Source organism: Canis aureus, chromosome 24 (assembly GCF_053574225.1).
Source record: "Canis aureus isolate CA01 chromosome 24, VMU_Caureus_v.1.0, whole genome shotgun sequence".
In the NCBI taxonomy this organism is placed as follows: Eukaryota; Metazoa; Chordata; class Mammalia; order Carnivora; family Canidae; genus Canis; species Canis aureus.
The window spans coordinates 51,397,970-51,411,536 of record NC_135634.1 but is presented as its reverse complement, the minus strand read 5'-3'; the positions used below and the strand labels follow the sequence as shown (position 1 = coordinate 51,411,536).

Sequence of the window (13,567 nt, the reverse complement as noted above, 5' to 3'; positions counted from 1 at the left end):
TCCCAGTTCTCCTGGGTACCACTGTCATCAAGCTCTGTCTGAACCTGTCTGCCCCTACACGGCCAGGCTCCAAAGCCCAGAAGTCTCTCTGGGCCTCAGGTGTGAGCAGAAGAGAATCATAGACATCATGTGCCCACCTTAATGCCCGTCATCCGGTTACCCCATTCCCTATACCCTCCACTGCAGCAACCATTAATTTCTTTCCTATATGGAAGACTCATTTTTAACAATTTTATTCAGAAGAAAGCACTTGACCTAGGCACTACCACTTAATACTTTTTTCAGGGCACAGTAATCATTGTAGGTTGTAGATACAGGGTACAGCACATCTCTAAAGCTTATTCTTTTATGACAGCAGTTTATGTTTGTTACATAATAGCTCCATCACCCCACCAGTGGCAATCTCCGTATCCTCCATCAAGGTTGCAGGACACATTGACTCCCTTCAGCACATCCTTCACATGGCCGTGTGCTTCTGGCCCAGCCTCCGCAGGGCCTCCTTCACATCCTTGTTTCGCAGACTGTAGATGAGGGGATTGAGCATTGGGATGACCAGCGTGTAGAAGACAGAGACCACCTTGCCCTGCTCCATGGACTCAATTGCTCCTGGCTGGGCATACATGACAAAGAGAGTCCCAAAAAAGAGAGTCACTGCAGTCATGTGGGAGCCACAGGTGGAGAAGATCTTGCGTCTCCCAGCTCCTGATCCCATCCTCAGGATGGTCACTGTGATGTAGCCATAGGAGATGAGGATCACAATCGTCACAGCCACTATGATGAGCCCACAGATGCCAAACAAGAGAAGTTCATTGATGGCCGTGTTGCCACAGGCGATCTGGAGCAGAGGGGGCACATCACAGAAGAAGTGGTTGATGCGGTTGGAGCTGCAGAATGGGAGGTGGAATGTGAAGCTGGTCTGCACAACAGAGTTGAAGCAGCCTCCACAGTAGGCGCCCAGCACCAGGCGAGTGCAGGCAGACTGGCACATGGTGGTGGGGTAACGCAAGGGGCTACAGATAGCCATGAAGCGGTCGTAGGCCATGACACCCAGGAGGAAGCCTTCAGTTGTGGCCAGCAGGGATAAAAAGAAAAACTGGGTGGCACATCCTGCAAAGGTGATGACCTTGGATGAGGAGAAGAAGTTGGCCAGTGCATTGGGGGCAATGACAGATGAGTAGCACAAGTCCACAAAGGAGAGGTTCTTGAGGAAGAAGTACATTGGGGAGTGCAGGCGGGCATCCAGGGTGATAACGATGATCATGAGGAGGTTACCCAGGACAGTCACCATGTACAGGGCCAGGAAAACAGCAAAGAGCAGGGCCTGGGTCTCAAGGCCACCTGCAAATCCCTCCAGCACAAAATCTTGAAAGTAGACCTTGGAGTGGTTTCCATTACTGTGGGATGGCATGAGCCTCGGTCCTCCAGAGGGGAATTGGCAGATTAAGTGGGTCAAGTTAACTCCCTGCAGAACACTATTTAGAAAGATAAACAACAACAGTCAAAAATCTGGTTAAAATATAATGGAGTTAATGGTTTAGCTAAGAATTAATAAACAAAATTCAAGATAAACGCATAGGTCCAGCGATATCAGTACTGAGGATTTCTTCTTCCCTTGATTCCTAAGTCTTTGTGAAGCAGAATCTGAAAGGCCAATTGGTTAAGCAGTGAGATTTTGCCTGTCTTGCAGGGCTAATGCTGGTAGTGGTTGGTTACTACGAACCAGCCAGGATGCATCATGGGAGTGAGTTAAATCAGGAGTATGTATGCAGCTCAGCTTCTGACCATTTCAATCATTGAAAGTATATTAAGACATGATCTGAATGCTATGCTCTAAAACCCTGCAAAAATAAACATATCAAGTTGAAGACATGTTATTCTAGACTGCAGTTGTTTTCCCAAAAAGTTTTTGTAACTACCCAGGCAGAATTAAAAAATTGAGTTCCTGCAATAAAAATTAATATTACCAGACCATAGAGAAACCCCAAGAGGTTTCAGATTTTGGAGTAACACTTAAGAAATTTTATATAAAGTTATTATTTTTAAAGAATGAAAGATGAGGGATGCCTGTGTGGCTCAGTGGTTTAGGTCCTGCCTTTATCCCAGGACATGGCCCTGGAGTCTCAGGATCAAGTTCAACGCTGGGGTCCCTGCATGGAGCCTGCTTCTCCTGTGCCCCCCCATCTCTCTCTGTGTGTCTCTTATGAATAAATAAATAAAATATTTTTTAAAAAGTCCCATGGACTTTCATCAGAGAGTTGAAACCAATAATCTTAAGATTTGTGTGGAATCACCATTTGCTTCAATGTGGATGGAACTGGAGGGTATTATGCTGAGTGAAATAAATCAATCAGAGAAGGACAATCATTATATGGTCTCATTCAATTGGGGAATATAAAAAATAGTGAAAGGGAATAAAGGGGAAAGGAGAAAAAATGAGTGGGAAATATCAGAAAGGGAGACAGAACATGAAATACTCCTAACTCTGGGAAACGAACTAGAGGTGATGGAAGGGAGGGAGGGCGGTAGGTTGGGGTTACTGGGTGGCAGACACTGAAAGGGCACTTGATGGGATGAGCACGGGGTGTTATTCTGTATGTTGACAATTTGAACACCAATAAAAAATAAATTTATTATTAAAAAAATAAAAAAAAGATTTTTGTGGAATCAGAAAAGACTCCAAATAGCCAGGGGAATATTAAAAAAGAAAACCAGAGCTGGGGGCATCACAATGACAGGTTTCAAGTTGTACTACAAAGCTGTGACCATCAAGACACTGTGGTACTGGCACAAAAACAGACACAGACATCAATGGAGCAGAATAGAGAACCTAGCAAAGGACCCTCAACTCTATGGTCGACTAATATTCAACAAAGCAGGAAAGACTATACTCTGGATAAAGCATAGTCTCTTCAATAAGTAGTGCTGGGAAAATTGGACAGTATATGCAGAAGAATGAAACTAGACCATTGTCTGACACCAGACACAAAGATACACTCAAAATGGTTGGAGATCTAAAGGTAAGACAAGAATCCTTCAAAATCCTAGAGGAGAACACATTCAACACCCTTTTGGAACTTGGCCATGGCAACTTTTTGAAGATCCATCCATGAAGGCAAGGGAAACAAAAGCAAAAATGAACTATTGCGACTTCATCAAGATAAGAAGCTTCTGCACCGCAAAAGAAAGAGTCAACAAAACTAAAAGATAACCTACACATAGGAGAAGATATTTGCAAATGACATATCAGATCAAGTGCTAGTTTCCAAGATCTATAAAGACTTTATTAAACTCAACAGGAAAGGAACAAACAATCCAATCATGAAATGGCCAAAAGACATGAACAGAAATCTCACAGAGGAAGACATAGACACGGCCAACAAGCACATGATAAAAATGCTCCACATCTCTTGCTTTCAGGGAAATACAAATCAAAACCACAAGGAGATCCCACCTCACACCAGTGAGAATGGGCAAAATGAACAAGATGGGAAACAACAGATGTTGGAGAGGATGTGGAGAAAGAGGAACCCTCTTGCACAGTTGGTGGGAATGTGAACTGATGCAGTCACTCTGGAAAACTGTGTGGAGGTTTCTCAAAGAGTTAAAAATAGACCTGCCCTATGACCCAGCAATTGCACTACTGGGGATTTACCCCAAAGATAGTGATGCAGTGAAATGGCAGGACACCTGCACCCCAAAGTTTTTAGCAGCAATGTCCACAATAGCCACACTGTGGAAGGAGCCTTGGTGTACAATAACAGATGAATGGATAAAGGAAAACTGGGCACTTACAGGAGAAAAGTACAAATCCAGAACTATGTGAGAGATTTTAACACCCTCCCTTGGAACTAATAAAACAATCTCACAAGATGCCAACCTGGATACAGAATGTTTAGGCAGTAACATTAGTGACCATAACCTAATGGAGCACAGCACCCAACAGCAGGATGTATATTATTTGTTTTTTTTTTTTTTTAAAGAGTGGACTTTAGTCCAGTGTAGTTAACAGGTGTACAGTATAGTGATTCAGCACTTCCATAACAGCACCTGGTGCTCATCACGACAGGTGCGCTCCTTCATCCCCATCGCCTCGACCCCTCATCACCCCCACCCACCTCCCCTCTCTTACCCTCAGCGTGTTCTCTGTAGTTCAGAGTCTGTTTTCTGGTTTGCCTCTCTCCTTTCTTCCCCTATGTTCATTTGTTTTGTTTCTGAAATTCCACATGTGAGTGAGATCATATGATAATTGTCTTTCTCTGACTTTATTTAGCATAATACCCTCTATATCCATGTTGTTGTAAATGGCAAGACTTCATGGTCTTTTATGGCTGAGTGATATTCCATTATATGTATATACCAACTCTTCTTTATCCATTCATTAGCGGATATTCATTATTTTTAAGCCATAAAGACCATATTCACACATTGATTATTGATTCACACATTGATCTGGACACAGAGTAGCTTTCAACAAACTTCAAAGGTTTGAAGGTATAATATATATTTTTGTGTAATTTAAATTAAATGAATAGTAAATCAAATAAAGCATTTTAAAATCCTCATATACTTTTTAATGTAATTATTTCTTCTATGTAAGCCATGGGTCTAAATAATATTTTTGATATTTAAAAATTGCATACGAATAACAAAAATAATGCTGCGATACATTTAAGTCCACTTTTAAGGAGAAATTTATAGGCTTAAATCCATATGTTAGAAGAAAAACAGGAAATCAGGATTTATCTGAAAATATTATAAAAAGACTAGTGAATGAAATCCCAAGGAAATAGAATGGATGGATGTAAAGAACAAGATTCATGAGGTAGGAAACACACAAGAAGATGTTATATCAAAAGGTCATTATTTGAGAGAACCGATCAAATGACAGGACTTCAGAGAGATGAAGGAGAAAAGGTAGAAATTATTGATATTGGGAACGAAAGGAGGATATCATTGAGATCCTAGATTTGGAGTGGAACATGAAAAATGTTTTCATAAACTTGAAATGTTGAAATTGTTGAAATTGGCAAATTACTAGAAATATATTACCCACCTCAACTGCCTCCCCAGTGAAGTAGAAGATAGGTGAGGTCCATACTAATTGAGAAATGTAATATGTACTATAAAATCTTCCCATGTAAAAGATTCCAGACGAGATGGCTTTACTTCTGAAAGTAAACCCTTCATGAAATATGAACAAATCTACCAAAATATTAATCTCATACAAAATCAATGAAATCATAAAGAAGGACAACCTTCCATGTTATCTTATGAGGCCCATGTAATATTTATGCCAAAATCTGAAAAGGGCATTATAAGAAAATTTTAAAAATTGTGCTATCACAATTACAAGCATATAAACAAATTTACCAAACAAAATCTAATTGAATAACATATAAAAATTACTGTCCAACACCAAGTTGTCTGTATTCCAGGAATGTATAAACTGTTGAGAGAAACCAAAGTAGATCCAAGTAACATGGCAGGATTCCAAGGTCCTAAAAGGGTACACTCAGTGTTGCATAGATGCCAGTTCTTCCCACACTGAACTGAGTCAGTGTGATCCTGGTGATTTTTTATTGTGAAATCTGAAAAGCGGATCTAAAATGCATATTGAAATTGGGAACCAAATGTTTGCAACACAATCTTGAGAAGAGAAATGAGGGGGATTGCGCTACCAGATGTGGACACATAGTAGGTGTAATAAAACAATAATGGTGGCAGAGGTTTGACCGTCTGTGGAGGGAACAGAACAGAGAGCCGGGAAGTCAACCCCGTGCTAGTCTAGACACCGCATTTACCAAACAAATCAGTAGTCTATGGAAAAGTCGGAACACCTGGGACAGTTGATAGTCATAGTCTAAACACTGAGATTTGGCTCTTTCCTCATACTAGACACACACAACAGTCCAGGCTGAATGCAGCTGTAAGTTTGAAAGTGTAAGAGTGAAGACCCTCCAGGTCCTCGAGCAGGAAAGCACCTCCGAAATGTCCTGTGCAGGGAGCAAAAGGGACTAAATCACAAAGGAAATATCTTGTGGATGGAGCTACATGAAAATCGAGACAGTCTGCAGAGTGTGTAAAGGCAGAGCACAGCTTGGGAAGGCACACTGCAATACATGATGGGAAACCGACTTGTCTGCACGATATATAAATAATCCTTGACGCAAGAATAAGACAACCCAGGACAAATACAGGTGAGAGATTCATACAAGTGATGCACAGAGGAGAGGAGTCAAATGTTCTGTACACGTTTGAAAATGTGCACGATCCTGCTAATCATCAGGAGAAAGCAAGTTCCCACGTTAGACATGTCCTCCTGCACACCCGCCCAAATGTCTCAAACTAAGCAGAGGGCAGTAACCAGCGGTGTCGAGGACGGGAGCCACCGGAAGGGAGTGTAAATCAGGACACATTTGTCATTTTCTACTGATGTGGAGGATCCCCGTCCTCACCTGTATCTTCACTTTACCTCTGGAAGTGCGCACAGGTGCACAAGGAGACCACGGGGAGGCTGTTCTCGGCAGCGTTAGCACCATAGCTGCACTAGTGAGTTGTGGTGTGTTGTCTGGCGGAGAACTAGACAACCGTAAACAGGAAGCAGCATGATGCTGACCATGGACTGCAGCCTGAGAACAGCTGCTCATCACAGGTCAGGCTCAGGTCACTCACTCTCAGAGCCTGGGCTTCCAAGGGCAGCTGGTCCCCAAGGACCCAAGTCATCCTGTTCAAAACTGCTTGCTCAGGTCCAGGTGGAGGAGGTCACCACCAGGAGCCAGCCGGGACACTGTCCACCCTCTCCCTTGCCCATCCTGGGCTGTCACCTGACATTCTAAGTGCATTCACTGTCCTTGCCTCCTGCTTCTCACTTGTCAACTCCAGACCTTTCTAATCTCCATCTGAAAAGCCACCATGCTTTCATAATGAACTCCAGCCTGTCCATTCCCTGCTTTGTGTCCCCACAGAGCTCCCTGGGCAGAGTCACCAAAGTCTCCCTCGGGTCATGTTGCTCCCTAATGCAAATGAGTGACAGCTTCCTGACCAGCTGAGGGATCCTGGAGAGGAGCCCAGAAGGGTCTTCTCTGGTGACCTCAGCTCCAGGAGGGGACATCATGCTCCGCAATTCTCTGATTCTCTTCTTCTGTCATGAATGTCTATCTTGCCCCCTCCAATTTCTGTGTGTGACCAGCTCTCCCTGCTCCCCATAGCTCTCCATCACCTCTCTGATGTGACTGTTTCCTCCTTTGAGCCATTAGCAGCCTGCTCCCCCGCCAATCACTGCCCATGTCCTAACAAATTGCAGGTGTTTGTGGTCATGTCTGCCTTCCTGCAGAGCCATGAGCTCCCAGAGATGGCCTTGGTCTATGCTATTTCTGCATCTCCCACCCTGTGGCCATGACCCTTAGAGGTGTGTGCTCAGTACTCTGGGGAGCTAATGATTTGAGCCTAAGAAATTCACATCAGGTCATGAGGGAGCCTGGTGTTGTGATCTCTGATTGTATTGAAAACCGTTTCCTTCAGATGGAATGACCTTGAAGCCCAAGAGAGTGCTGGCCAGGGCAGGAGTAGTGTCACTCCTTCAGGTGCTGAGGCAAGCTCTGAGTGCTTCCTGTCTACCATAGCTCTGATGCCTCCCTTACTTATTTTTTTTATTTTTTTTATGATAGTCACACACAGAGAGAGAGAGGCAGAGACACAGGCAGAGGGAGAAACAGGCTCCATGCACCGGGAGCCTGATGGATTCGATCCTGGGTCTCCAGGATCGCGCCCTGGGCCAAAGGCAGGCACCAAACTGCTGCGCCACCCAGGGATCCCTGATGCCTCCCTTACACACACTGTGTTCTTCATACCCTGGGACCCCTAGGGATGGCTGCCTTGACCCTTACCTCTTCCAGGTGAGGGTCATGACTGCTAAGTATCACACAGCCATCACCTGCTCTCCCAGGGTCTCTGAGCTCCTGGCCTTCATGTGCTGATGATAATGAAGTGTGAGCTGAGGAATGACACCCCTCCTCCTTCAGCTCTGGCTTCCCAGGCAATGAAGAGAGAGTGGGAAGGGGATAGGAGAGGGCCCTCAGTGAGGGTCCAGGGACAGTCTAGATGGGTGCCCTTAGTTCCGGATTCTAGAAGCTCCTTGTCCTGGTAGAATCAGGGGACATAATGGTCTTTGCTCACCTCAGCTTCTGAGTTTTGTTGCATCCTCCAGGCAGCAGCACAAGGACCTGTATCTTGGGGTCACTGTGCTGGGAAATTCTCTCCTCCTGCTGGCTGGGACTTGGAGCCTTAAATGGCCAATTAAGTGAGCTTGTTTGTGTTTTGGCCTCTGGAGTGCATTGGGACCTCTGGTTCTCCTGGGTACCCCTGTCCCTAAGCTTTATCTGACCCACCCTCCCCTACATGGCCAGGCACCAAAGCCCAGAAGTCTCTTGAGGCCCCAAGATGAGCAGAAGACATGAGCAGACTAAGAGCTGATTCTGTGGCCCTAAGTGTACTATCCTCCCGGGAGTGGCAAGTGTGAAGTCCTGAGCCTAAAGACATTTTCTCATGGCTTCCTACTATCACCTTAGGCGTACCATTCTTCTGTGAGCTGAAATGATCTGTCAGGAAACAATCCGCTTTGGGTTCATCTCAGTTTGTTGTGGTCCCCCGACAGCAAAGAGTGATCCACGAGTGGGAGAGGACCACCCTGAGTACATTTCTGTTCCTGGAAGAGGATCAGTTAAAGGTTGCTTTTCAAATTTATAAAACTGAAATGTGTTTGAAAAACAAGAACTTATGAAGTATTTGGCGAGCAGTGAGGATGCCTCTCTATTTATGCCAGTCACTGTCCCTACTCTGTGGAAGGGCAAGGGTTTCAACCTCCACACTACTAGGAGAGGAGGTGGTCTAGTGGTGGATGTGTCTTTCATTAATTTGTCTTTTTTTAAGAGAATAAGAGCACACCCCACAACAGGTCTGCATTTTTAAAAATCTTTTTACCAATTGCCATGTAATTAATCATAACCTTTGTAAGATCATGACATTCTCCTTCAGGGTCTCGAGTGTACTGATGTGTGGGGGACCAGGAGTTCTTCTTTTAACTATGTGAATGGCTATTTATGATTGTACTTTTATTTTTTTTTAAAGAATTTGTTTTTTTTGTTTTTTTAAATTTTTATTTATTTTTGATAGTCACACACAGAGAGAGAGAAAGAGAGAGAGAGAGAGAGAGAGAGAGAGAGGCAGAGACATAGGCAGAGGGAGAAGCAGGCTCCATGCACCGGGAGCCTGACGTGGGATTCGATCCTGGGTCTCCAGGATCGCGCCCTGGGCCAAAGGCAGGCGCTAAACGGCTGCACCACCCAGGGATCCCCTATGATTGTACTTTTAAAAATTTAATTCAGTTAGCCAATATATGCTATAGCACGTTTCAGATGTAGTTTTCAATAATTCATCAATTGAATATAACACCCGTGTTCATCACATCACAGGCCCAGCTTAATGCCCATCACCCAGTTACCCCATTCCCCAGACCCTTCTGTCCAGTAACCCTCAGTTTGTTCCAAGACTGAGGAGTCATTTCTAAAAATTTTATTCTGAAAAGAGCACTTAAACTAAGATCTACCCATAAATTAATTTTCAAGGGCACAATATATCATTGTTGGTTGTAGATAGCATATGGCATTTATCTAAAGCTTATTCTTCTTGTTTGAGAAATATGCTAGTTAAAAAAGACCTGAGCTCCCCATATGTGGCAACCTCAATATCTTCCATCAAGCATGCAGGACACACTGACTCCCTACAGCACATCCTTCACATGACTGTGTGTTTCTGGCCCAGCCTCTGCACAGCCTCCTTCACATCCTTGTTTCGCAGACTGTAGATGAGAGGATTGAGCATTGGGATGACCAGCGTGTAGAAGACAGAGACCACCTTGCCCTGCTCCATGGACTCAATTGCTCCTGGCTGGGCATACATGACAAAGAGAGTCCCAAAAAAGAGAGTCACTGCAGTCATGTGGGAGCCACAGGTGGAGAAGATCTTGCGTCTCCCAGCTCCTGATCCCATCCTCAGGATGGTCACTGTGATGTAGCCATAGGAGATGAGGATCACAAACGTCACACCCACAATGATGAGCCCACAGATGCCAAACAAGAGAAGTTCATTGATGGCCGTGTTGCCACAGGCGATCTGGAGCAGAGGGGGCACATCACAGAAGAAGTGGTTGATGTGGTTGGAGCTGCAGAATGGGAGGTGGAATGTGAAGCTGGTCTGCACAACAGAGTTGAAGCAGCCTCCACAGTAGGCGCCCAGCACCAGGCGAGTGCAGGCAGACTGGCACATGGTGCTCGGGTAGCGCAAAGGGCTACAGATGGCCATGAAGCGGTCATAGGCCATGACACCCAGGAGGAAGCATTCAGTGGTTGCCATAAGGGAGATAAAGAAAAACTGGGTGGCACATCCTGCAAAGGTGATGACCTTGGATGACGAGAAGAAGTTGGCCAGTGCATTGGGGGCAATGACAGATGAGTAGCACAAGTCCACGAAGGAGAGGTTCTTGAGGAAGAAGTACATTGGGGAGTGCAGGCGGGCATCCAGGGTAATTATGATGATCATGAGGATGTTCCCCAGAAGAGTCACCATGTACAGGGCCAGAAACAGAGTGAAGAGTAGCGCCTGGGTCTCCAGGCCACCCCCAAATCCCTCCAGCACAAAATCTTGAATGTAGACCTTAGAGAGATTTTCATTACTGTGGGATGGCATGAGCCTCACTCCTCACCAGGGTAATTACTGGTCCAGTATTAGCAGATTAAGCTGAATTTTTGCTGAAGTCTATTTAGGAAACATATACAACAAAAACCAAAATGTGATTGAAGGTATAAGGGAATTAATGATTTAGTAAAGAATTACTAAGCAAAATTCAATATACACAGAGGCCCAGGGATTTCCTTACTCAGTGTTTCTTTTTCCCTTGAGACATAGCCATTTTGAAGAGGAATCTGAGAGGCCAGGCAGCCTAGCAGTGAGGTTTTGTCGGACTTGCAGAACTGATGCTGACAGTGGTTGGTTACTAGGGACAGGCAGGTTGCACCATGGGAGTGAGATAAATCAGGAGTTGGAATGCAGCTCAGCTTCTGACCATTTCAATCACTGAAACTGTATCAAGATGTGATCTGGGTGCTAGTGCCTCTGACACCTTGAAAAAATAAACATATCTCCAGAGGAAGACACATCTTAGATGGCAGATATTATCTATAAAAGTTCTGATTAAATAATGCCAGACAGGGTCGCCTGGGTGGCTCAGTGGTTGGGCACCTGCCTTCGGCCTAGGTCATGATCCCAGTATCCGGGAATGAGTCCCGCATCAGGGTCCCTGTGAGGAGCCTGCTTCTCCCTCTGCCTGTGTCTCTCATGAATAAATAAATAACTCTTTAAAAAAATAAATAAATAATGCCAACCGAATTTAAGTATTGTATTATGAACTTAAAGAACAGAAGCAATAGAAAAACCAAAAGAGTCTTTGGTTTTGGAGTTAGCACACATGAACTTTAAATTAAAGTTATTAAAAGATGAGACTAAGAATTTTAGCAGAAATGTGGAAGCTCTCTCATTCAGAATAGAAGGAGAGATAAAGAGCTTCCAAGACCGGCAAGAACTGAAAGAATATGTGACCACCAAACCAGCTCTGCAAGAAATTTTAAGGGGATCTATTAAAATTCCTCTTTAAGAAGAAGTCCAATGGAACAATCCACAAAAACAGGGACTGAATAGGTATCATGATGACACTAAATTCATATCTTTCAATAGTAACTCTGAACGTGAATGGGCTTAATGACCCCATCAAAAGGCGCAGGGTTTCAGACTGGATAAAAAAGCAGGACCCATCTATTTGCTGTCTACAAGAGACTTATTTTAGACATAAGGACACCTACAGCCTGAAAATAAAAGGTTAAAAAATTTAAAGACAGTTGTTTTAAAACTAATATTTATTGTAGGTTTTTTTGTTTGTTTGTTTACAGACAGACAGTGAGAGAGCTTGTGCACAGGGGAAGGAGCAGAGGAAGAGGCAGACAGCCCCAGTCAGACTCCACGTTCAGTGGGGAGCCCAATGCAGGGCTCAATCTGATGACTTTTAGTTTCTGACCTGAGCCAACATGAAGAGTCGGAGCTTAGCCAACTGAGCCACTCAGACACCCCCGTATTGTAGGATTTCATACGTATATAGAAATAACATATATGAAAGAATGGGTTAAAGAATGGGAGGGGAGAAATAGAAGTATGCTCTGAGAATGTTATTACTTTATACATAAATGGTTATGGATTAGTTGAAAATAGACTACTAGATTAAAGATGCATATTATAAACGCTAGTGCAACTGCTAGGTAAACACAAGAACATATAGCTAAAATGCCAATAGTAGAAATAAAATTGAATTTAGTAACATGCTAGATTATTCCATAATAATGTGAAAGGAAGAAAAATAACAAAGAGTAGAAAGAAAAACTGAAAACCATGGCATATTGGCATATATAAACCAATCATATTTGATAATTACATTAAGTATAAATGTAGGAGAGGTGCTGGTTACAAAGGTATAGCATCAGAGAAATTTTGGGGGGAGATAGAACTATACTGTACCTTGATTGTGGTAGTGGTTATTTAACCCTGTGGATTTGTCATAAACACATGAACTAAGAAATTGAATTTTTCTTTATGTATTTAATTAAATAAATTAAAAAAGAAAGCAATGCTTAACATCATTAATTGTCTGGGAAATGCAAAATGAAGTTGCAATGTGAGGGTGCCAGGGTGGCTCAGACTCTTGATTTTGGCTCAGGTTATGATTTCAGGCTCATGAGATCGAGTCCCAAGTCTGGCTCCACACTCAGCAAGGAGTCTGCCTGGGATTCTGTGTCTCCCATCTGTCTCTCTCCCTTCTCTCCCAAGCTCTCTCCATCTCTCAAAATAAATAAATAAACATTTAAAAATAAAAAAATAAAAAATAAAATGAAATAGACAAATTGATCTTGCACATTGAAGGACACTATCAAGAAGATGAAACAAAACCCATATGGAACAAAATTTTGACAAATTACATAACTCATAGGAATCTAGTATCGATGGAATACACAGAGCTTTTCCAACTCTGCAACAAAAATAGAGTCAAATTTTAAAATGGCCAAGACTTGCATGGACATTTCTCCAAAGAAAATGTACAACTTGCCAATAAGTATAAGAGAAGATACTCAATGTCATTAGTTGTTAGGGAACTGTGGGTCAAAACCACCATGCGATTCCACTTTGTTAGTTAGAATGGCTACAATTATTTTTAAAGATAGAGAAGAACAAGTGTTGGTGAGAATTTGGACATTAGAACCTTCACTCACTGCCGGTACAAATATAAGAGTGGCACAGCCTCAGTAGAAAGTAGTCTTGCCATCCCTCAGATAGACACAGGGTTTCCCTATGATGCACCCTAATCCACATGTAGGTATGTGACCAAAAGAAATGACAATACATGTTCACATGAAAGCCTGTACACAAATGTTCATAATAGCAATATTCATAAGATCTAAAAGTAAATGGA

The 13,567-nt window shown here is 43.2% G+C and overlaps 1 protein-coding gene across 11 annotated transcripts in view; it reads right to left on the bottom strand.

Moving 5' to 3' along the window:
* Window positions 1–217: 217 nt before the first annotated feature.
* The window catches only part of LOC144296348 (olfactory receptor 9S13-like), a 28,096-nt gene continuing 14,746 nt past the window's right edge, over window positions 218–13,567 (bottom strand). For 4 of the 11 annotated variants that reach the window (XM_077869482.1, XM_077869479.1, XM_077869480.1 and 1 more), the window contains 2 exons: window positions 10,934–11,176; window positions 9,556–10,812 (listed from right to left, as the gene is read on the bottom strand). In XM_077869482.1, the coding sequence (XP_077725608.1) occupies window positions 9,793–10,743 (951 nt within the window). In that variant the 5' untranslated portion in view covers window positions 10,744–10,812; window positions 10,934–11,176 and the 3' untranslated portion in view covers window positions 9,556–9,792. Of the gene's footprint in view, window positions 1,473–7,886; window positions 8,126–9,555; window positions 10,813–10,933; window positions 11,177–13,567 lie in introns of those variants that run through there. The other 7 variants (XM_077869488.1, XM_077869483.1, XM_077869486.1 and 4 more) reach the window with 4 other exon arrangements.